This window comes from Letharia columbiana, assembly GCF_014066305.1.
Source record: "Letharia columbiana isolate WasteWater2 chromosome Unknown Sc0000072_s0, whole genome shotgun sequence".
Lineage (NCBI taxonomy): Eukaryota > Fungi > Ascomycota > Lecanoromycetes > Lecanorales > Parmeliaceae > Letharia > Letharia columbiana.
The window spans coordinates 48,182-72,683 of NW_023501117.1; the positions used below are offsets into that span (position 1 = coordinate 48,182).

General features: G+C 39.6%; 5 protein-coding genes across 5 annotated transcripts; 3 read left to right on the top strand and 2 right to left on the bottom strand.

Annotated features, from left to right (window-relative positions):
* Positions 1-330: 330 nt before the first annotated feature.
* HO173_012017 (uncharacterized protein) lies at positions 331-1,271 on the top strand (the record flags this gene model as incomplete). Its single annotated transcript, XM_037313890.1, has 2 exons — positions 331-861; positions 915-1,271. The coding sequence occupies 2 exons, from the start codon at positions 331-333 to the stop codon at positions 1,269-1,271; spliced, it is 888 nt and encodes a 295-aa protein (XP_037159178.1).
* A 708-nt stretch (positions 1,272-1,979) lies between these two features.
* On the bottom strand, positions 1,980-6,700 carry HO173_012018 (uncharacterized protein; the record flags this gene model as incomplete). The annotated part of the gene is made up of 6 exons (XM_037313891.1): positions 1,980-3,011; positions 3,075-3,333; positions 3,385-3,464; positions 3,544-3,710; positions 5,248-5,852; positions 5,904-6,700. The coding sequence occupies 6 exons, from the start codon at positions 6,698-6,700 to the stop codon at positions 1,980-1,982; spliced, it is 2,940 nt and encodes a 979-aa protein (XP_037159179.1).
* A 473-nt stretch (positions 6,701-7,173) lies between these two features.
* HO173_012019 (uncharacterized protein) lies at positions 7,174-8,014 on the top strand (the record flags this gene model as incomplete). Its single annotated transcript, XM_037313892.1, has 3 exons — positions 7,174-7,281; positions 7,337-7,419; positions 7,492-8,014. The coding sequence occupies 3 exons, from the start codon at positions 7,174-7,176 to the stop codon at positions 8,012-8,014; spliced, it is 714 nt and encodes a 237-aa protein (XP_037159180.1).
* Positions 8,015-8,591: 577 nt separating this feature from the next.
* On the bottom strand, positions 8,592-10,854 carry HO173_012020 (uncharacterized protein; the record flags this gene model as incomplete). Its single annotated transcript, XM_037313893.1, has 8 exons — positions 8,592-8,706; positions 8,833-9,230; positions 9,288-9,445; positions 9,497-9,778; positions 9,947-10,040; positions 10,100-10,440; positions 10,502-10,762; positions 10,821-10,854. The coding sequence occupies 8 exons, from the start codon at positions 10,852-10,854 to the stop codon at positions 8,592-8,594; spliced, it is 1,683 nt and encodes a 560-aa protein (XP_037159181.1).
* An 8,295-nt stretch (positions 10,855-19,149) lies between these two features.
* HO173_012021 (uncharacterized protein) lies at positions 19,150-24,291 on the top strand (the record flags this gene model as incomplete). Its single annotated transcript, XM_037313894.1, has 4 exons — positions 19,150-19,347; positions 19,537-19,825; positions 19,881-23,724; positions 23,787-24,291. 4 exons carry the CDS (start codon positions 19,150-19,152, stop codon positions 24,289-24,291), a joined length of 4,836 nt encoding a protein of 1,611 aa, XP_037159182.1.
* Between the last annotated feature and the right edge of the window lie 211 nt (positions 24,292-24,502).

Consider the following 24,502-nt stretch of genomic DNA (forward strand, 5'->3'; position numbering starts at 1 on the left):
TTATCATCAATGTATACTCCTATGAAGGAGAACGCTGAGCCAGAGTTCTTCCTTTTACTCGATTTTCTATCGAACGTGCTCGTTGATTCTCTTCTATACACCCTTTTTTCCATCCACCCTTGATTCATCAGGCATTCCGATCCGACTTCTGCATCGAAGGAAATGCCTTACACGTCCTCCTTCCAAGCATTCGCCTGAATTTTAGACCTCGGCTACTCTCGCCCTGAACTAAGAGACCCCGCCTCGCCCCGCAAGAGGATCCATCGACAAGAACACTCATGCTATCTTCACTCTCTTTCTTGTTTACATCCGCCCAGGGACCACATCAAAATGGCACCACCATCAGCGACCACCACACAAAGCGAAACCAATGGCTCCTATCCCTCCACCAAAGCGCCCCTTGAGCCCGGCTTAAGCGAATCCCGAGCCAGAGGGCAAATGGCACACTTCCCCGGCCCTCCCACCTTCACTGATAAATACGAAGAGCGCGAATACCTCAAAGGCCGACTCGCGGCCGCCTTCCGTATATTCGGGAAGTACGGCTTCGACGAAGGAGTGGCGGGACACATCACACTTCGAGATCCAGTGGACCCTACTACATTTTGGGTGAACCCGTGGGGGGTGGCATTCTCGTTAATAAAGAGGAGTGAATTGATACAAGTGGACCACAGTGGAAAGATTATTGGTGGAGGGAGTGTCAAGTTGTTGAATACAGCTGCGTTTATGATACATGGCGCAGTGCATAAGGCGAGGCCGGATGTGATGTGTGCTGCGCACAGCCATAGTATCTATGGACGCTCCTTCTGCACCTTAGGCCAGAAGCTCGACACCATAACGCAAGATTCCTGCGCATTTCATGACGTGCGACTGAATTTGTCTTCTGGTTTGGATAAAGGTGCTGACAACCTCGGCAGGACCACGTCCTCTACTCAACATTCAACGGCATCGTCCTTGCCGAGAAGGAAGGCGAAGAGATTGCACACGCCCTGGGAGACAAAAAGGCCGCTCTTCTCCAAAACCACGGCCTCCTGACGGTCGGCGGAACCATTGAAGCTGCGGTGTTCTGGTTCATGAGCCTCGAGAAATGCTGTCACGCGCAGCTGATGGCAGACGCCGCTGCTGGAGGCCGAGGTCGCGAAACCGTAAAGATCAATGATGAGGATGCAGCATTCACATATAAGACTATTGGAACGCCAAGAGGCGGCTGGTTTAGTGCCAAGCCGTTGTTCGATGTCATTGAGAAGGAGTGTGGTGCAGATTATTTGCAATAGGTGCCAGATTTCACGGTTCAAAATTGAAGGTACTCATGTTTCGACGAAAATTGTCCGCATTGATTTTCGGCTGTATAAAAATGTCCTCGCCTTTGAGTAATCTTATGTGTATACTCGGTCAACCAATTAAATGGTTGGATTGGCAGTCTATGGAAACTTATTTCTACCACTGTCGCTGCCGTTCTTTGACGTGATCGATATTTTGTGCAAAATCATTGGACTGCTATGCTGCCGTCCAGCTTTGGTTGCACATCTCCTTAGAGTGGAGGTTTTTTAAGTTGGTCATCTTAGCTTGACGCGCCTGTACCAGTTTTTTGCTGCTTCTCAGCTTGCTTGGCCTTTCTATGTGTGTTGTTGGTGTTAGGCGTTGATGCTGTTGGGAAGAAGAAGAGGTGGAAGTGGAAGCCTGAAGAGCCTGCGGATGATACAAGAGGGTTGCTGCGCTAGGCCTTTGTGACTGGGTTGAAAATGCAGCGCCTTCTCAGAGGGACGTCCTTGTTTTGATTCGGGAAAGATCAGTAGCTGTCCGGTCAGAAAGTCGCGAAGTTTCGAATAGTCACATTGGAATTTCACAATCGCATTCTTTGATTATATTTCTGGAGCCACCATAGCGCTGCTTGAATCCTTGCCGCTGCATTCTGGTAAACCAGAAGCAAGCACCCGGAATTGCGTCCGCTCCTTCAACCCTCCATCACCCTCGGAATCTAATTACGAGCCCAATCCCCGGATTCCTCCTGAGACTGCTCTTGAGATCCCTCGCGAACCCGGCCCCAACTCCCCCTCCACGATCCTCCCAAGATCCCAGGCATACCTAACCAGTCTGTCATCCCCACCACCGTCCCCCTTGTCCCACCGATAAACCGAAGCAATCTCTTCTCTCATTTCCAGATCCAGATCGAAATGTCCCCTGTCTGGATCGTAAAGGTCTATCTTCGAAAGAACGAGGTGTGTCAGATTCGGAAGGTAGTTTCTAATTTTCGCCAGTTCTTTGACCGGCATTTGACCCGGAGTTGCATCGAAGACCACCCTGTGTAGTTCAATACTTCGGAGGGTTTGCTGGTGCATCGCGGCGAAACAGAGCAGTCCTTCTTCGCGGAGGGGGCAGTTAATTAGGGACAGCGATTCGAGTCGTGGGAAGGTGCAGTCATTGATCATGCCAGCCTCACTGATTCCCTTGTGTTTTCGACGCTCGAGCTCACAGATGGCCTTGCTAAGCTCGGTGCCGGTGAGCAGGTTATCGAAGTACAAATGGGGTCCGCCCATTTCGAACCACTCGTCCTCGTTGGGGTACAAACCCTCGCATGAGAGACTGAGCCGCAGCGTCTCGAGACGCTTGAGGGCCGTGAACTGTTCCCGCCAATCTTGCACGGCGAAGCACGTTTGTACTGGGTCTTCGAGGGTGCCAATTTCTTGACTGATCCTGAGCTCGATGTCGAGATGCACGACTTGGTCTGGGATGCGCCAATGGTAGAGCCAGTTTTGGAAGGGTACCTCGCGGAGCTTCAAGCTGGTGATGCTGATCGTTAGGGAGGTCATGAGGTATGAGACCCCTCGTCCTAAAGTATCACTTTGATCATCCGTTACAGTAGGGAAGTTTCCGGACAGGTCGATGCCCATCTCATCCCAAATCTTTTGGTAAGCCATTGCCGTTCGCTCAGGTCCATGGGTAGAGACTGAGTTTTCGACATGGTAGAGCATGGGCAAGACCGCCATAGTCTCACGCATGATCTTTCTGATCGCCTGAAGGAGTTTTGTTAGAACTGCTTGAGCCTCACACAAGGATGGACGAAAGGAAGACCTTACGTCAAAATTGGGGATCTCATCCTCCCATTGAGCCTCCAAAGGCGCTATGACCAGCTCGTGGATCCTGGCAGAGTTTCGCACTCTCAATTCTAATGCCGACGAAAGTTCAGTCTCGTACAAGTGACGTAGATGTGCAACACAAGGAGAGCTGGGGTGCCAGCGGGGGTCACAGGAAGCAGTGGTCGTGACTGGCGTCCTTAGCTGGAGACGCTGAACGTGTATTGCAAGCTCGGGTTTTTCTCTGGCAAAGGTGATAATTCTGGATAAGGGGCTTTAGTCTGGATAGCTCATCATTCTGGGTGCATCAAACCTTTTCATATCAACAAGCTTGAAGGAGCTGAAGTCAAGCACAAAGTTCTTGAAGAGGAATGGAGTAGCCACAGTTTTGAACTATGAGCACGCATCAGCCAAACTCAATGTCTTGTCTCACAGGAGAATATGGTGGCAAGCGGGAGCCAGTTTGACTAACCCTATGGGAAACAAGTCTCAGGCTCTGCAAATCCTTGGTTGCAACCGGATCAAAGTGATTGATTCTTCGACCAACCAGAAACCTGACAATCATGACGAGCATCTCGTTTGGCAGCTCCCAAAGCAATGCCATGTTGACGATACCCAGCTTCAGATGGAAGTAAGGGCCTTCGGCCAAAGATTAATCACAATAAGAATCCAATGGTATGGCGGTACTGTGGAAGACAGAGGCTGGAGACCGATGAAGTTCTTTAGCGTAGGTATGGAAGGCGCAGGGTAGAAACCGATGAAGAACCCTGAAGTAGCGAGGCTTTGCACGATCAGATTGAAAGTGTGTGCTGAGTTCCGGATGGTGTGCTTGCCTTTCAGAAGACGAGGGTTAGAGACCAACGGATAGCTTCAGAGTAGCAGTGGAGGACACAGGCTGAGGATCAATGCCAACTTCGAAGTACCAAGGATGTGTAGGATGGAAGAGAAAGTATGTGCTGAGCTCCGGGTGTTAAGCTGCCAAAACAAACGCTATAAGCGCCTGCTTCACGTGTCTGACAAATTCACGGTATATATGTATAACAAGCGGCAGATTCATTCTGTCCGACAGCTTCTCGATGTATATATACATTGGCCACGTCTGTAAGCTGCGAAAAAAAGACGCCATAAGCGCCTTCTTCACGTTTCTGGAGAGATTTATAGATAATAAGCCCCAGATCTTTTCCGTGCGACAGCTTCTCAGTGTACATTCACCTTAGCCGCGTGATTCACAGACTCTCATAGCCTTTGCACAGCTATGAATGTAGCCGCGGATGCCCGTCTTCACTTGTTGTTAAGGCTGCATTACTTTTACTACTGTGATCACTTGCGAACGGAGTGAATAGACCAGGGCATATGATGCCAGAGAAAATGCACTGGCTGAGATAATGATTGTGTCAGTCACTTCAAGAGAAGATTTCTCGACAACTCTTAGGCCTACAATCTTTGCTGCTAAATTCACTCTTGAAAGGAGATAATGAAGCAACGCATAGAATCTGAGAGATGGTAAATAATGCTCAAGCATACTTCATTTGTCAATACTGTCCGTCTGCAAAAAACTTGAGATATGTTTTGTCTTGGCCACCCATATATCAAATCCTTTGGTACGTTCATGGAAGATACAGAGACTAAGCTGTTTGATAAACTGCATCAGTTCTTGTAAACAGGATGGCGTTCAAAGGATGGCGTTCAACTCGTACTTGGCAAAATTTTCATTCGCATTGAAATTCAAGAAGAGGACAGGATAAATCGAATATGCAACTGTGCCGTCCTTGAGGCTTTTTAGAGTAGAATGCCGATGTGATTCCGTCCCTCACCTCCACAACCTAATGTGAGAAAGCATCATTGATTGACATATGGAAGTCGTACGGACTTCGGAAGCACCTACATTTAGTGATTCGTTTCTCTCTCAAGCGAAGTCATTGTTGAGCTAGGGATGTGAGATGAGGATGTGAAGAATAGGGTACTGATACAGTGTTCTTGTAAGGAAAGGTATCTGATCGTCTATGGTACGCAGATATGTAAATCCAATACCTGTAATCCACGTGTGACGTCTGGAGGCTCAATCAATCTGAGATATCATTGTCTCTTGGATAAGGTCGTCTAACCAATCTGCGGGTTGCAGTATCTGATTCTGGGTCAAGGAGTGTCCGACACACCAAGGAAGGGCTTCACGTACCAATGGTGGCAGTATTGTTCTGAGAAGCATCCTCGGCGCTCTTACGCGCATCTTCCATCTCAGCGCGAAGATTCTTGACCTGCTGGCTCATGACTCGCCAGAACAAGAGGTGATCAAGCTCGTGACTCTCTGCACCAGCCTCCGGTAGTTCATCGATTGCTTTGCTCGTCCCTTTGTGAGACCCGACGATCATGAGAAGCGAAGTAATGAAACTTTCCTTAAAATAAGCGAAGCTGAAGCCTTCGGTGATCGCTGCAATAGCTTCGGAGAGCTTGGGTGGAAAGTCGACAGTAGTGTTGTTGGAAAGCTTAAATCTCCAGTAGTCGCAGTATTTGACCCTCTCAGGTAAGGCAGGAAGGACGAAATGGTACTTGCGGTCGAATCGACCTGGGCGCTTGGAGATACCCGCGTCCAGCCTCTCGAGATAGTTGGTGCTTCCAAGCATCATGAGTCCCTCATTTGACTCCAAGCCATCGACTTCATTGAGAAAGAAGCTCTTGACCTTGTCTGTGATCAAGCTGTCGAGGTCCTCGAAGATTAAGAGACATGGGCTAGACAGTCTAGCTTTGACGAAGATTTCTCGGATAGCATACTCAGGGCCATGACTGTAGAATGAGTTAGCTTTGCGTGCAACTTGTCAACAGAGAGTCACTTACCATCCGGCAAGAGATTTGACGTAGAGCGTGGGAACAGGGTCTGGACGCTTGTAGAGAGCATGCATGAGAGCCTTGATGGAAATAGTTTTGCCATTTCCAGGTAGGCCATGGAATATGATGCCCCTCTTCCAAGGTACCGCAAACTCCCTGTATTCGTCTCTGCAGTCGAAGAAGCCTTCAACGTCATTGACCAGTGTCTCTTTCATGTCTTTGTCCATGATCACATCGTCCCAGCTTGCATTCTGAACAGAAGCCCATAATTCTTTGTTCTTGGTCCAGCGCTCTTGATCGAACACCAGCACCTCGTCATGGACGTTGTTGTTCCACTTCGTAGCTGCAGCAATAAGCTCATCGGTAGCCTTGCAACGTCCATCAATAAGCCCATGGTCACGCTTGTGTAAGACGTAGTTGTTCTTGATTTGTAAAAAGCCTTGTTGGAAAGTAGCCGTATACACGATGAAGACCTCGCTCTTCCACTCATAGTCATATTTTCCAAAGTGGACCTTGTCCGTCATTTTGCCCTCCTCCTGAGAGATACGCTGGCTAGGTGGAACATGCAGACGCCATGCTGACAATGACTCGGTCTTGGTGTCTAGTTCTGCCTTGGCCTGTCCAGCTCGAGCAAAGGCAAGAAGGCCTGTGTGACCAGGCGTGACCGTCACGGTCCAGTCTGGATAACGGCCCCGAAGGGAAGATACGATGGCGGTCTCGCTAGAGATTTGGAGGCCAGCATTGTGCTTTTGGTAGTCTTCAAAGACGTTGACCGCAGCCTTATCGGTAGCGAAGGTCTCCTCCATCTTGTGGGTGTAGGAGGCTTCTCCTTTTCTCATAATATAATATCTTTCGACAAGCCGGGCTCAGGAAAGTATTTCGGCTTTGGTACAGGAAAGCGTAGATGGCAAGGAGCTACAGAGTGTTCTTGCCATCGTAGGTGGAAACTCCCTACCTTATATACTAACCTGCAAGGCTACGCTTCCCGGGCATCTGCCCTGCTTGGATGCAACTCCAGGCAGAAGTGCATGGATCTGTCAGCATTTCTGCCTAGCCTCGCCCGTGCTGACGGGCCTATGATTTCAAGGCGCCTCAATTGGAAAGCCTGATGTACGAGTCTCGTACGAGCATTTGAAGTCGAATGTCTCAGGTGGAATCAGCCTTGGAGTGAAGTCGGCAGAGTAGATTTTAGCCGCGAAGCGCATTCCAAGCTAGCCAGAAACGTTGTGCTTGAAGCCATCCAAACGCCCCTTCCCATTGCATCATCCAGCTCGACATCATGGACAACCAAGACGCGGAAAGAGCGAAGATAGCTGCAGATGCTGATAGAGAACTCACCCGTTTATGGCGGGCATGGCGAACGATACACCAAATGTGCCAGGACAGGGTACAAGCTTCCCATGCCTGTACTCCAGTGACACCCCGCTGACGTCCTCCACAAGGGCTACGAGATAGGAGAGGAAGAAGTCAAGATATCTCTCGAAGATTTCCGCAAGAACTACGCTGATCCTAGCGGTGCGCCTGAGTCTGTCCCCCAGCCCCATTATTGTGCAATCCCCTCGTGAGTGAGTAACGACGAGACTGACACACCACCCAGCCGCAAGAAAATGAACACCTCCTTCAGACCCACGGACGCCATGATTGCAAAATACACCGCCCTACCTACAAAAGCCGAACCCAACCCTCAGCCCCAAATCGGCACCATCTGGATCGAATTCTCCTCCGACGCCAGCATCGGCATAAAACAGATGCGCGCCTTCGCCCACCACGTCAACCAGCATAAATTCTACACCGGCATTCTAGTTACGCAAGCATCCATTACGCCTGCAGCGCTAAAAATAATTCCCGTCGTTCTGCCTTCCATCATTGAAACGTTCCAAGAGCAAGATTTGTTAGTGAATATTACGCACCATGAACTGGTGCCAACGCATGAGCTGTTGAGTGCGGAGCAGAAGGTGGAATTACTGAAGCGGTATCGGTTGAAGGAGAGTCAATTGCCGAGGATCCAGGTGGGGGATCCGGTGGCGAAGTATTTGGGGTTGAGGAAGGGGCAGGTGGTGAAGATCATTAGGAGGAGTGAGACGGCGGGGAGGTATGCTAGTTATCGGTGGGCTATATGATTGAGAGAAGGGGTCGTCACGGCTTCTAACGGTCTTTGCTTGAGGTGAATGCAGGAAAGTGTGCTTGAGTCGCATTCCAAGATGGATTGATGGGAAGAGACACCTTATGCATGCTTTGCGGGATGCTGGTTTCGTCTTGCAGTAGAAATATCTGCAGTCAGTACGACCTCGTGCGGTGACCTGAAATCACAGGATAGTAAAGGGAAAAAGCGTGGAGTTTAAATGGAGGTGGTTGTCGACAGAAACACCCAAGATTCAATGCAATGCCAGATCTCAAATTGCGCGTTCTCCTTTAATCTCCCTGATGTTTGTACCGTCATCTACCTTCGTGGATTGCTGCCATTGCTCAGTGCTGAGTGGTGACCACGTGTCGAGCTGCATACTACGAAGCACTTTCTTAAAGGGACGGAGGCATCTCTTTATTCTTGCTGGCGACGTATTTGTACCATGGTATGATACAATATTGATCAATACTCATTCAGAAAAAGGCGCTCCCATTTGCTTATTAGTACAGTGTTTTTGATTTGATATGTGCTGTACAACAAGGGTACACATAAAATAGTATCAGTTGCTTCATCTACAATTTTGCCTTTTCCTTGACATCGTCTTTGAGCTTCATGCTCTTGTCTGCCTTGGCTTGATCTCTCAACATCCTCCTGAGGATTTTCCCACTAGTAGATTTCGGTATGATTCTATAAGATGCCGGCGTCAGCACTTCTTTAGAGCATATCTCGACTTGAACGACGTCTCGATGGAGCCTACCCAAGAGACGCGCATTACGGCAACCATTCTATGGCTGGTAAGAAGGGATGTCTTACCCAACAAACTCCAGTTCAGTGATCCACTTAGTCCTCGACTTTCTCTCTTGCACATATTTAATCAATTCCTGTCCAAATTCTTGGCTGCCTTCGACTTCATCTTTCGGGACAACGTAAGCCTTCGGTCTCTCGCCGGTATAGTCGTCTGGCACGCTCATTACCGCAGCGTCTTCCACTTTGGGGTGGCCAAGCAACAAGTCTTCAAGTTCAGCAGGAGCCACACCAATGCCTTTAACCTTGATCAATTCCTTTATGCGGTCGGTGATGGTTAGCATGCCCTCCTCGTCGAGGATGCCTTGATCTCCGGTATGTAGCCAGCCGTCTTTGTCGAAAGTCTCAGCTGTGGCTTTGGCATTGTTGAGGTATCCCATCGTGATTTGGGGACCCCTAGTCAGAATCTTCGAAAAGCGCGTTAGATCAGCCAACCCACTATAGGAGATCTAACCTGCCCTTACCTCTCCGGGTTCATTGAGACCAAGCTCATTGCCATATAGATCAATGACTTTGATTTCTGTGCTTGCGCAGATTGTTCCCACAGTGTGACCGTACTTGTAATCATACTTCTCTGGTGGATGAGCCGTAATGCAAGAGCAAGATTCGGTCATACCATACGCTAGTAGAGATGTTTAATTTAAATGTTGATGGGCAAGACTAGAACTCGTACCTTGCTTGAACTCAGTCTGTGGAAACTTCTTCTTGAGAAGGTGGAGTATCTCTTCCGATAGAGGAGCAGCACCAGTAGAGAATCGGCGTAAGCAAGATAAGTCGTACTTATCGACGAGTGGGTCGCGAACAAGTCTGATTAGAATGGGCGGTACGAGGAGCAATTCTCGGAGCTGGTGTTTGACCACTGTATCTAGCAAGTCCTTCATCGTGAAAGCTGGAAGCATGTATACTTCAGCATTGATGGAGATAGGGAGGTGAAGGGCGTGGACCAGGCCCGTGACTGGTGGCGTTGATCATTAGCCATAAGCAACCCATGAGCTGTCTATTTTGGACAAAATTCCTAGGGTTTCGGCATTGTGACATTTCTCCAGGGCTATCCAGCCACAATCTGGGGTCGGGATACCACAAATACCTTGGGCTGCTGTACAAGAAACAGTGTAGCACTTACTGTGAAAGACAGGAAGTACAGCCAAAATCTTCTGCAGGTTGGGTGGTGTAATCATTTGTACCTGCAAGACCTGTGCGATCACGTTCTGATGGGCCTTAAACCAAGGGTATTAGGATGAGTACGGTATAGACGCAAAATAGCATGGTGTCATACTATCATCACAGCCTTCGGCAACCCAGTCGTGCCAGAGCTAAAGCTCAAAAAAGCACAAACGTCCTTACTTTCCTTACCTTCGGGAATCTTAAAGCTCGGAACCTGGCCGTTTTCCGCATATGATCTTCCAATATCCAAAAGTGTCTGCATGGCCGTGAAACCCTCTAGCTCGCCTTCAAGAAGAAACACCCGCTCCTTGGGAATCCCAGCGCTCTTTGCTGCTGCGGCAGCAACGTCCATTGACGCAGGTACGGTCATAAGGAACCTAGCACCGGCCTTGTTAAGTGCGTATGTCATCTCTTCGATGTTGTAGGCCGGCGACGCCCCAGAGACAACCCCACCTATTGCTCGCACTTTTCGTCAACCATGTAGCTTGGCCAGCCAGAAGACCACATAGCATACCAGCTCTCAGGGTTCCTAGCATAGCTACTGGATACCAGATATTGTTAGGGCTGAACAATGCCACTGCTTCCCCCTCTTTCAGTCCATATCGTTTGACCAACGCCGTCGAGAGGTAGGTCGTCGCGTCTTGAACCTGAGCGTAGTTGATCCGCTCGCCTGTGATGCCATTACTGTAGCCACGCAGTGCTGAGGACGGATGCTTTTTGAGCGAAGAGGAGGGAGAATCAAATAGCCAGTCCCAGATCGTGACATCTGTCGGCACTGTAGTCAATTGAGTGAGTCAGCCTTTTCTTCACAGACCTAGAGCCAAATGACGTACGCGGGATATCTGGCTGAGTGGACTTGAAAGGCATTTTGCCGGTCAGTAAAATGGTCTGTTTCACGGACGTAGATACATAGACAGGTGTGAGGAGACAGTTTCTCACCAAAGCAGATCCCCTCACTGATAGTCCCCAGGTACAAGGGTTTTTGAGCGTCTGCGTTCCCTTTGCATACATAATATTATATACTCGAAATATCGTTATTGAATTAATTTTTAATAATTAATATTATTTCTAAGCGGGGATGCTTTCGCGGATAAATAAGATAATATTACTACTATTATAGCTTAATAGAAGAAGAAATAAGAGAAAATTCGAGTTATTTAGATAAAGATTAAAGCTATAATTATAATTAAAAGTGAAGAGGCTATTAAACGTCGTGAAAAGAAGGAGATTATACGTTATAAAGAGTAGAAGAAGTATATAACTCGTCTAAAGGCCGAGATAAAGACTTTATAATATAAGAAGAAGCTTAAAGAATAACGTGTTATTATTATCCGCTATAAGTAAGAGATTTATATTATTATCGTTTATCGCGAGAAGAAAGAATAGATAATTATATAAAGAGGTGCTAGAATAATAATTAAAGAGCTTCTAAATAAGATAAAGCTTAGAGAGTCTTATTCGCCTTAAATTCTTATAATAATAAAGAGAAATAAGAATATAAAAAATAAATTCTATAAGTACTCTATAAGGGCTATATTAAGAGTATAAAATAGATTATATATATCTATTAAGTAGTCTAATAAGATTAAAGATCTATATATTAAAGAAAACTTCGATATTTATATCTTAAATATCGATCTTAATATAGCTATAGAGTAATACGATATTAATAATCTTAGTAAGATTCGAGAATAAGCGAAATCTACTTATTTTAAGAGAACTTATTAAAACTTTATTTTAAATATTATATCTATTAAATAATAAGAGTAGCGAGTTAAGTTTATTACTATAGTCGAGTAATAAAAGCGTTCTAAGTATATTCTCGATATAGAGCTTATTTATATTAATTACATCGATTTTAGAAGAAATATTTAGATCGTAAATAGATCTATATAATCTTCTTCTATCGTTAAATAAGAACTAGTAATCTTAAAGATTAATATACTATTAGAATATATAAATTATATTAAGATCTTAGCCTACTTAGCGAAAGTCTTTTATTTTCTTTTAATAAGATATCGATAATAAAAGAAGAATATAATATTCTCGTTAATAAGCTAAAGTTAAAGTAGAAGTATAAAGTATATAAGAATTCTTAAAAATTTGTAATCCGCTGACTCCTTCGTAATACTATTTCTTTCGAAGCTTTTATCGAAATTTCTACTCTTATTAACCTCTATTCTTATCGAGAATCTTCTAAATAAGATTCTAAAGCTTCTTTTATATGAAGATTCAACTTTTTTCAAGAAGAAAGAAGTATTAGAAAAGTTGAAGTAGAAGTTAAAGTAGCGTTCCTGAACGAGATTCTAAGAAGTTTCGACTTTCCAACGTCGTTCTCGTAACGAGATTCTAATAACTTTCTTCGAAGATCGCGACGGTATTATTAATAAAAGAGTTCTGATACTTCCTTTGGAAGTCGCGGACGAGTCGTTCCCGAATAAGATCCTAATACTTTCTCTAGGAGTCGCGGCGGCATTATTTTTAAATGAGATCCTAAAGAAGTAGCCGGCGATACTACTTCGATATACTTATTCTTATAATCCTAAATTAATTCTCAAGCATTATCGAGATTCTTAATATTTATTTACTTATCGTATTATAGTCTATAATTCTTTTTATTTAATAAGATACTTGATAATAAAACTATAGTCTTTAGTAATAACGCGCTTATTTAGAAGTTAATTAAGTTTATAAGATTTATTAATAAAGATATCTTCTTCGACGAAAGATCAATAAAGACTTATTCGAGTAAGGTTACGATTAAGAATAAAAATCGATATAAGAGTTTAAATAAGATTTTAATTACGCTATAATAAAGATTAAATATACTCTTTAAATATTAAAAATATCGAGTTAATAAGCTAGACAATTTACTCGCTCGATAATCTTAAAAAGAATTTATAAATTATAAATTATATTTTCTTTTAATAAGCTAAGTAGTAGAAATATTATATTTATAATAAAGGTGTAATAACGCGTAATCTTCTTAATAAAAGAATTAAGACTAATATCTTCGATTATAATAAAATTTAGAATATATCTAAGACGAAGGCGATAGTATTAAAAGCTTTTAAGTAAGCGATATTATTTAATATTAACTACTTCTTATAAATATCAAGATCTAAAGATTAATTAAGTAAGAAACTATAGACGATCTTATTAGAAGACTTATTAAGAGAAGTAGAAATAGCATTATTATAAGCTACTTAAATAGTGGAAATAGTTCTTAACTACTTAATAATATCGTTAAGGGTTAATATTTAAAAGTATAACGCTATCTTAATCGTTTAATTAATATACTCGCTACTTTTATTAATTTATAAATAATATATTATTAAATATAATAGCTTAATATTAAGCTTAACGAAGAGAGCCTTTTAGAAGTTATTAAGAAACTTTTCAATCTCAATTAAATATAATTTATTTAAGTAGATCTTAATCGATCTTTTATAGACATCGAAGAAATTATAAAGTCTAATCTTCGACGTTAAATATAAACTTACTAGAGATTAAAGTAATCTTTTAAAAGAACTTATTAGTTACTAATATAATAATATTATAATTCTTCTTAAATTTTAATAATAGTAAGAATAAAATTAATTATTAGTATATAAAATAGTATTAACGACGTTAGAATAGGCTATAAGAATTTATTAGATAGATATCGAGGTATTTAATAGAGCTAATACTATAGATAATATTAAATATAATCTTATAATTATCTTATAAGACTACAAATATATTATTAATAAGATATACTTTTCTAGTATTTAGCGAAATCGATATAACTTTTAAAATACGCGATTTTTAGAAATATAATAACATATAATTTAGAGATATAAAGTCTTTTTAATATAAAAGTATAATTATCTATAGAAGCGTTAATCTTTTAAATAAGTTTAATATTATTATATATAAAGAGAAAGTAATATAATATTCTTATTGGTTTTTTTATTAGTATCTAGAGTAATAAGAATCTTCTATTATATCGAGTCTTTCTAATAATTATTAAGAAGTTATTAATATAGCTTTAAACTTAACTCGATAAGTAAGATAGTTATATAAGCGTATTTATAAAGTATATTAAGTTCGCTTTTAGTATTATATTAATAGATAGCTATTTTAATAGTAATAGCGAAATTAGAAAGTCTTAATAAAGCGTTAAAAATAATATACTTCTTTTCTAGCTTATAATAAAATTTAAGATTCTTAAATTATTAAATATATTTTAAGATATATATAAGGCGTAAGTTTAACTTAATAGTCGATAATATTATTAAAGATATTTATTTAATAATCTCTTAGAGCGAAATTATAATTTATATATACGATCGTTTTAGAGAGCTAATTCTATTATATATCTAGTTTTTTAAAATATCTAAATAATTTTAGTTATCTTAAGTTTCATCAATTAATATCTAATTTTAGTATTTTTAAGAAGTCGACTAAGAAATAGAATTAATTATATTTAAAAGCGCTTAAGAATAATATTTAACTAGTTTATTTTTAATATAATATATTATAACGTTAATATTAAATTAATTAATATTAAGATTTATATATAGTATCTATTTCTTATTAAAATAAATTAGAAATAATAATAATAATAAAGTTTTTTAAAGCTTTTAAAAAGTCGTTAGCTTAATAATAATAAACTTTTTAAGTATTAATCGAAAGACGAAGTTCTTTCTTTTTTATTTAAATCTCGACAAGATAGTAAATATAATAGTCTTTTGATTTTATAGAGATTTAGTAATAATAGTATAGTCTTTAATATAATTATATAATTAATTAGTTATATCTAAATAGATTTCTAGCTTAAAGAGCGTCTTTAAAAATAAGATCTTCGCGATTATCTATAGCTTATTCTTCGACGATTTAAAGATCTAAAAAGTCGATCTTTTACTTAAGTAGCTAGACTAAAAGATATTTAAGAAAAGTCTTAAAAGAATTTATAAAAATATCTAATTTTATAAAGAGATTAAAGACTTATTATAGATATATAATATACTTTAATAGAGATCTAAAGTAAATAATTATATTATCAATATATACTCTAATAAATATAAAGCGATATAGAAGCTAATTAATTTATCTTTAAATATAAATAAAGAGAGTTTTTATAGTCTTATAACTATTATATTAAATATTTTCTAATCTTAATAGCTAATAATAGTAAGCTTATAACGATTTTATATATAAACTTGCTATTAATAGAAGAAGCTTATGTAATCGACGATACTAATATATTAATAATTTCTTATAAAATTTATTAAATCTAATTAAAGAGATAGAGAATATATATTAATTTAAGTAACGATATTTAGACCGCGAATATCTATAATAGTATATTCTTTTTAAGATTCATTCGAATATAGTTCTTTAAATTATAAAGATTAAAAAATTAAATAAAGTAACTTAATTAGTTTAACTTAATCTTTCTTAATTATAAAGCTTATCGAAAGTCTTATTAATAACTTTTTTAGCTTTTAAGCTAAGAGAATAAACTCTAATAGTTTTCGATACTTACTATTCTTAATTAGATTTTAAAGAAATATATATTTATTTATACTTCGATAGATTAGCGAAGTTATCTTCTTTTTAAAGTAAGAGAAATTTCTTTATAATTACTTTAATTTCTAAGTAGTTATTATAAATAGTAACTTTGTTTAATATAATAAAGTCGATAAAGACTTTAGTAATAATAATTTTCGAGATTATAAAAGCTAAAATTATAAAAATTAAATTTATAATAATTAACGAGTTAGTAGTTATCGATAGAGTCATATTATTATTAAAAATATCTAAAATAATATTATAGAATATAGTAGCTAATAGAGCGATAGCGAAAGTAATAATAATCTTATTAAAAATCTTTTTAATTTAGCTTTTCTAATATTTCTTCTAAGAGTTAACAACTAGCGAGATTAATAATATTATTTTTTCTCGAAAGTAATATAATAGTAGTTATCGAATTTAGCTTTTTAAATAATTTTTAAATAAAGATTTTAAGATATCTTAACTTAGTAATTTAAATTATTCTTCGCTAGAATAATAGTAAGAAATAAGTTAATAAAGTAAATAAAGAGAGTAAGATTTACTTAATTAGACTTCAAAAAGAAATTATAATCTAAAAGACTAGCGTAATATATAGAAATTTAAGCTTAAGAAATATAAAGAAATAATAATAGATTTCTTCATATAAATTAAATAAATAATCGCTTAATCTTTAATACGTATTTCGATAGATATTATAATATTATAGCTATTAATTATTATCTTAAATTAAAAAGTAAGAATATTAATTTTTTCTAGTATTATAATATTCTAGCTAATTAAGATATTTATTTTAAGATTATTAATAAAATAAATCTCTCGAGAAGTAAGCTTCGCTATATTTTTTTTATTAGAGAAATATAGTAATATAATTATATATTTAAAAGTTTTATATTTATTAGATTTAATTTTATATATAATAATAAAATTAGTTATAATTCTAATAGTTAGACTAGAATCTATTTTAGCGAGAAATTTATAATTTATTAAGATAATAAAGTAATTAGTATCTAAGTAATTAGTCTTAACTTTCTCTTTTAAAAAGTAATTAAATAACTATTATAGTATAGTAATATTATTAAAAAGTCTAGCTAATATTAATCTTAGATATAGAGTTAAATAATAATTTAATAATCTTCTTAGCGACTTAGATAGTATATATTTCGAAAACTATTATTTTTATAATAGCGGGTACTTCGATAGCTACTAAAAAAGCGAAAGGATCTTTACTTAAAAATCTCGAGTATAAAAAGAATTTTACTCGATAATCTTTTTTGATATTATTAAGATAACTATATAGTTTATTTTTAAAAGAGAAATTTATTAAGTAATATCGATATTAATAGATAGATAAATTAATAATAATAGCGTCTACGAAGTAATCTTTAATTTTATCTTTCTAATAAGATTAATAGTAATTAAGATCTTCATTAGTATAATAGTTTTTAATTTTTTATTATTATAAATCTTTCTTTTATAAAGCGTTAGATTCGACGTCGTTAGTAGCTATTAAAGACTCTTCTTCGATAGCTTAATAGATAGTTTTCTATTAATATAAGAGTTATTATTAATTATAATTAAAGAAACTCTAGTATTTAATCTATCTAATTATCTTTTAAAGTTAGCGTTATTATTATTATAGCGAGAATTCTATTAGCTTAAAAATTAACTTATAGAATTTAATAAGTTTTTTAAGATAATTTAAAGAGACTATTGAGGTACAAATAAGATAGAACTTAATTAAGACTCTTATTAAGTTTATTAATATAATTAATAAGATAATTAATTAGCGAAGCTATTTTTATAATTATTATATCTTAATATAAACTCTTAATAAAATTACTATTAAGCGTATTAGGGAAATAATAGCTTAAGAAAATTTATTTTAATAATTATTATTATTATATTAACTAGACTACTTTAATAACGTTATTCTTTTATTAATATACTACTATTATAAAGTATAATTCTATTATATTATCTTAAATTAGATATTAAATTTAATATTAATTTAATTTAGAAATTAATCTAAGATAGTTATCGATATAGACTTTAGAATATTATATTAAAAATTTATAGCTAGATTATTTATACGCTATTATAAATTAATTATAAATAAAAATAAATTTAGCGATCTTTTCGTATCTAAGTATACTCTAAATGTAGATATAAGGTAACTTTTTATTTCTAATATTATTTATAGAATAACGCTTTATTTATATATATTAAATAGTAATAATAGCTCTTTCTTTAAAACGTTTCGTTAGTAATTATAGTTATACTTTTAGAGGTACTATTTTTAATAATATCTTTTTAAAATTAATAAGTTTCGTTAAGTGCTAAATAAGTACTTCGCTATAAAAATATATTAGTAAAACTTTTTAAACTTTATTATCGTCTTTATTAGTAGTAATATTTTTTAGATAATTTATAAAAGTATAGATATCTTTATAGAAAGTATAACGTTCTATAATAATAATCGATTCTTCTCCTTTTATAATAGAATTAAAGAATTTGATATTGTTAGATCTTAGCTATACTAAATCGTTAATATTATTAACCGCGTTATTTTTAAGTAATTCTAGATTTCTAGATAGCTTTAAAGAACTTAGCTACGTAATAATACTTCTTAATAGACCTTATAATATCGTTTACTATATCTAGATAAATTCGAAGACTTACTAAATTTCGTTATTAACGTCTCTTAAGACTATATTAATAAAATCAATAAAATAAGAATATATTACTTCGTTAGCGAAAGTTTAATAAGTAGATTCTATTTTTATAACTTCGAAAATCGAGGATTTAGAAAGAGATAATTATTAATAATCTCTATAGAGATAATAGCTAATAAGATTTTAGACGTAATATCGATTAAGAGAGAATCTTAAAGCTTTCTTAATATCTAAATACTCTTTTTAAGATTATTAAGAGTAGTATATAGTAATAATTTATCTAGAGTCTAGATTAACGACTAAAAAGAAGTTTTAATTAAATTAAATCTTTTTTATAAATATTAATTTCGTACTAAGATTCTCTCTATTAATCGTTAATAGTCAAAAATTCTAATATATAATATAAGAAAGTAATTATTAAACGTCTTCGGTAAAAAGATTAATAAAAGTATATTTTATTCTTAAAGAATTTTTATAGCTAAAAGAAGAGAATAATAGTATTATAAGTAATTAGATTTAGAGCTAATAAGATAGTTATCTTAATAAGAGATATAGTAATAATAATAAAGAAAGATTAACTAATAATAGTGTTAAAGAGAATAAAGAAGAAATAAAGATTAAGAAGTATTCTCGAGGAAGGGAAAGTAGACTCTCACTTAAGCTTTCTAAAATAAAAGATATAGTAAGATCGTCGATTCGAAGAATAGTAAGCTTAAAAGTTTAAAAAGATTCTCGAAAGAAGCTACTAAATACTCGGCGAGATAAGAGATTAATAATATCAATAGCTCGATAAGATATCTAAATAAAACTTTAGAGTCTTATTTTTAAGTAAATAATAAGATTTTAATAAATGAAATTCTAGATCGTTGCCTTTAGAAATGCCAGAGACACCTACCGAAAATCTCTATCAGAAAAGGATATGAAACATATCATGATACCTACTGGACCCGAAGATGTCGTCAATGAGATCGAAAAATGGCATGAAAGACACTCGGACAGCAAGGTTGCTGCTGGTGTCCGCGGTGGCCTCGTTCGTTTGCAAAGGTTCAGCGCCTCAATCGATATGCTTGCTCAAGGAACACCAAGCCCAGGATGTTTATTGTGGGGTAGCATAAAGTTCGTCCTGACGGTAAATACTATGCTTATTCTGTCGTCGCCTCGTTTCCTCTTCCTTGTAAGCATCAAAATCTTCGAGCCAATGAACAGCGCTGCCAAGCGCCCTCCCAATCTTTGGCATTTGTCGACAAGATTCATAGATCCTAGAAGATTTGTCTCAATGACATGTTCGTTGCTTATGCCTAGCTGTCTTCTCGTGTAGATTGTACAAGACGCAGCGGAGGCATACGAACAACTCTGCAAGGCTCTCACCCGGATGATCGATTGCTTGCCTCGGATTGAGCTTTATACGGAGACTTTTCTCGACTCAAGCTTAGTGGCACATTGCGTAAATGCATTCTATGTTTCAATTATCGGGTTCTGGGCAAAAGCTTGCAAATTTTATAGGAGACGCCGACTGTGGAATTTCCTGCGTGTCATCTGGAACGACTTCAATACAGAATTCAGCGATCTCGAATTTGAAATGATCAGGAACCGAGATAGAGTAGAAAGTACGTGACCTGGATCATGGCTTTCAAGAGCGCAAATGCCTAACGGACAAGTCAGGTGCTGCGCTTGCAGAACATATAGGGGAGTCGAAAGTTGCAAGAGTGAATCAGAAACTGATGAGTCTGGAGATATTGCATGCCCAGAGCTTGACACGGCGGAAGGAGATCACCGCGTGGCTGGCGCCTGCTGCCTACGATGTCGAATACTACTCAAATGATCTCGCTAGCGCAAGAGCACTCCGTCATCCGAAGACTTGCATCTGGGTCCTGGACAAGACTGAAGTGATGCAGCTCTGTGATACAAGCCACAGGTCTGGTCAATCACTATTGTGGATATGTGCGAACCCCGGGGCAGGCAAGACGATACTGTCTTCGTTCCTGATAGATCATTTTGAGTCCGAGGAACCGGATCCTGCCAGAGACAATGTGTTCTACTTTTTCTGCAAGAATACTGACGTCGACAAGAATACGCCTGCTGCAATTATACGATCTCTTCTCTATCAGCTGTATAAGTCGGTCAAAGGTCAAGTGACAATGGAGTCTCTGAATGATGACTTGGGACTCGCCTTGGATAGATCTGGGCAGCAGAGAGCCGTGAATTTTGCTGTCCTCTGGCAGCTGTTCTCCACTCATGTCAAAAATTTGACCCCAGCAACAATCATTTTAGATGCGTTGGATGAGTGCCAGGATCCCAGCCGATTGATTCAAGGTCTGATAGGGCTTTCTACGCTGAGATCTATCAAGGTGATAGTGACGAGTCGCAAGGAATCGCATCTACACAACGAACTGAAAAATGTTTCCTCCATCGAGATAGCTCCGGAGGACATCAATGCTGATATCGCAGCTTATGTCGAAGCCAAAATCGAAGCGTCTTCCCGGCTTTCACATCCCTTGGTGCGGGATCTAGTCTTCACAAAGCTATGCAATGCCCATGACGGGATGTTCTTGTGGGTCTATCTTATGCTCAAGGAGCTCAAGTCTTGCTTTTCGATGGTTCAAGTCCAAGATGCGTTGGCAAAGTTACCAACAGGCCTAGATGGAATATATAAGAGCATTCTGCAAAGACTTCAAACCACACTTACCCGTTCCTCCTTCGATCTTTGTTCTAAGGTACTCATATGGGTTGTCACGGCTGTTGTAGGTAGCAATCTGGTCCTAAGTCGGCTGCATGAGGGGCTGACATCTCTTCAGCGCCCACTTGGTATTGACGAGATCAAGCAAGCTCTCACCCTCCACTACGAGATGGACGGTGATACTCTACTTACGGATGACCGATCGTTTCCTTACTCCGACAAGGACGTCGAATTGATATGTGGTTCATTGGTAACGATCCGCAAAGGAACTTTGCAAGTGATCCACCTAACAGTCAAGGAGTTTCTAAGATCACGACATAAAAAAGATCGTTCTGCTTTCTCTAGCCTTCTCGTTGACCCTGAACGTGGGAGTCTGCAGCTCACGCTAGTGTGTTTGCGATGCGTTGCCACCAATGCCGAGCCTCTAGTAGACTTGGGATCCAGCGCTCCACAAATAGATTGGGCCTTCGAAACTGACACACTTGACCGCTGTCAAGCTCGAGCACCTCTGCTTGAATATGCAAGTTTCTCCTGGTTGGTGCATTTGATAGACTGCAAGCTGGATGACTTACTCGAGGTCACTCCGACATTTGAGAAGACATTTAATTCCCCAGCAACTTTTTCTTGGGTCGAAACGTGTATGGCTTCGCAACCGGACACCACATTACGCCTATCGGTAGGTGTCGATGAGGTTCGTGACAGATTCTACGGTTCTAGGGAAGACCCTTGGCCTCGACAAGAAGCCAGCTCCCGATTCCTCGCCAGCTGGTGCATTGCAATGTCGCGGGTGTTCGAAGAGTATGGTGGAATTCTTGCTCGACGACCCTGGGAAATCTATGTCATAGATTTGTGCGATATCTTTAGTGTTGACCCAAGTCTACGAAAGCTGTGGCAGGAGCACGGCGAGACTCCTTTAAGGAAAAAGGACCTGCACTTGAACAAATATCGAGCTCCTCATCCACCGCAGGTAAAGCCCCAGCCGCACCACCAATTGCAACGCCTCCATATCGGGTCTTCGAACCAGGAGCCGGTCTTTCTGGTCCACGATGAGGGTCGAAATGTCTACATCTGGGGAGAAACCATGATTAGAGCTGATAATCAGGCTATTTGTGTCCAACATGACGAGACAGGACACCGTCTACCCCCAGCCGAAGAGTTCGGTGGAGGGCCGGACCAGATATGGCGGCTTATTGACCTTGAATTGAGCCCAAGCGGTGGGTACCTCGCCTTAGTCTATATTACAGAGTTTCCCAGTTCGAACGCAGCAACCGGGATCCCTCGCGAATTGACAGTTGTCTGGAAACTTGATGAAAACATGAGCTTCAAAAGACGGATGAATTGCGAGCCTTGGGCGAGGGTTGTTTTCAGAATTGAGTCCAGTCCCGCGCTTTTCATGGATGGCTCGAGAGCTGTCATGTTCAAGGATGACCGCCATTGCGTTACTCCAAGCGGGATGTTGGATCTTCTTACAGGTAGCAGACGACCGCTTCCTGATGGTATCCGTGATTACGTTGGTTCGTACCCAGATATGTTCTACAGCTGTGATGGCCAATATCTGTTTAGTTCTGTGCCTGACGCCCATGAGTCGTCCGGGGAATACTCCATCCAAGCTAGGCGAGTTGACCCCTTTAAACCAAGCCCGTCTGTCAATTTTTCGTGGGAAGATAAAAGGAGATATTTAGTCGACGTAAGTCCTACTGGTCGATACCTGGTGCTGGGAGTGCCATTCGGTCATCTTGCATTCAATTTTGGAGAAGAAATATTATACCTTTACGACACAGATTCCAAAAAGCTCATTGAACTTCGGTTCCCTGAGCCACTGAACTACTGGGAGGGCAAATTCCTTTTTACACGACATGAAACAAGGCTTATTAGCTTTCTCCTGTGTCACCCTAGTAAATTGCATGTGATGATTTGGGATTGTCTTGCAACCGCACCTAGGCTTACGAGTCATGCCACGAGCCCGGCCAACTCGCACCCAGATTTGGTACCACGGCCATACCAGATCCATGTGCACAAGGCCGCAACTTCGGCAGTGATGGTCACCAATGCGAGATCAATACAGCGGATAGAGCTTGGTGATGAGATAAAGTTCCTCGATGCTAACAAGATGATTGACGACTATTCCTATAGACTATCGACTGTCTCGAGAGATGGTTCACACTGGGCTTTGGTGTGCTACGGGCGGAAGGGTGGGAAGGTACAGATCATAGATCTGACGTCGCCCGACGCACCCGCTCGCCATTTTGACCTTGAATGGTCGCAAAGCGATATTCCAAGGGTTCTTACCCAGGGCACTAATTTTCCTATAGGTTTCAGTCCGGACCTCCGTGTACTTATAATCAACGCAGAAGTTTTCGACATCACCACCACCGAGGGCGACGACCTTTCGAAAAGGTTGACCCTAACCCCTTTCACAATGGAGGCTCTCCCAACCTTGCTCGAACCTCACCGGCACAAAATCCCGTCCTGGGGTCTGGATTGCCAGATCAGTGCGTGCAATTCTTATGTCATCTACATGGGCAGAGGCGACCAGTGGGGGGACACATCTAGATACTCTTCAGCTATCTTTTTATACCGTATAGATCTCCAGAAGAGGAAGTCAGCCCGACTTGAGCTGATACTACCCGAGGGATTAATTTCTCTGAATGCCTCTCTCCACCCGTCGCTGCCTTTGATGACGATAAGCTATGCATCACCAACATCGACCGAGCTCGAGGATATTCGAGAAAGGGCTCCTCCATTGCGTCTCGCCATATTCGACCTCATGAGATTGGAAAAGAGGGTCCTCGAGAATCCTAAGGGTCAAGCCACGAAGGCTATGGCAGAGTAAGATGGTCTCCTAGAACTCGTCTCTGACGAATGAATGCTTAAGATAACATTCAATTTAGGTCCTGGCGGAGAGGCGGCTTTCTACCTCGGCTTCTGTTCTCTGACTCTGGCGAATTTGCCTATCTCGAGGGAAGAGGCAAGCGTGAAGAATGGTGGTTTCAGTCAGTTTATCAGATGGACATCAACCCCGTACCTTCTCGATTCATCTGCGGTTCCATTTCATTGGATAATTCCCTCGTAATCTTTCACGACGGCAATAATGTCTCTGTCGCACTCGAGCTCATAAAATTCGATGACAACGGTTTCTGGATAGGCACAAGACCCGCGGTGGTGCTACGTGATATCGCCGCATACTCGTCGCATTCCGCTGTTGCTGACCGGTACCTTCTTCTTGGCGCCAACGATGACGAAAAAATGCGTCTGCTAATTGCCCCGACGGATGGACGGACTCCGGTCATCAAGACCCTCTCACTCACATTTGCTGAGGCAAGAGCGAGACTGGAAAAGGAGTGGCAGAGGCTGCACGCCAACTCCCAAGACCAAGATCTCAGCGAGACTGTCTGATTGGGCAATGGCCACTGGCACATTTGGGATCTTTTGCATGCGGGAGGAACGATTTATCCGAATTGTGTATCCAAAGTGATTTTCCAGGCATATGACTCATGATTCTTGGGAAAGTGGACAGAGAATTTTGTGAGAACTTGCTGGAATGGCCGCCGAAGGATTATTTCGGATTGGGAGTGGAACTCTTGCTGCTTGGCGGCGGACTGTGGGG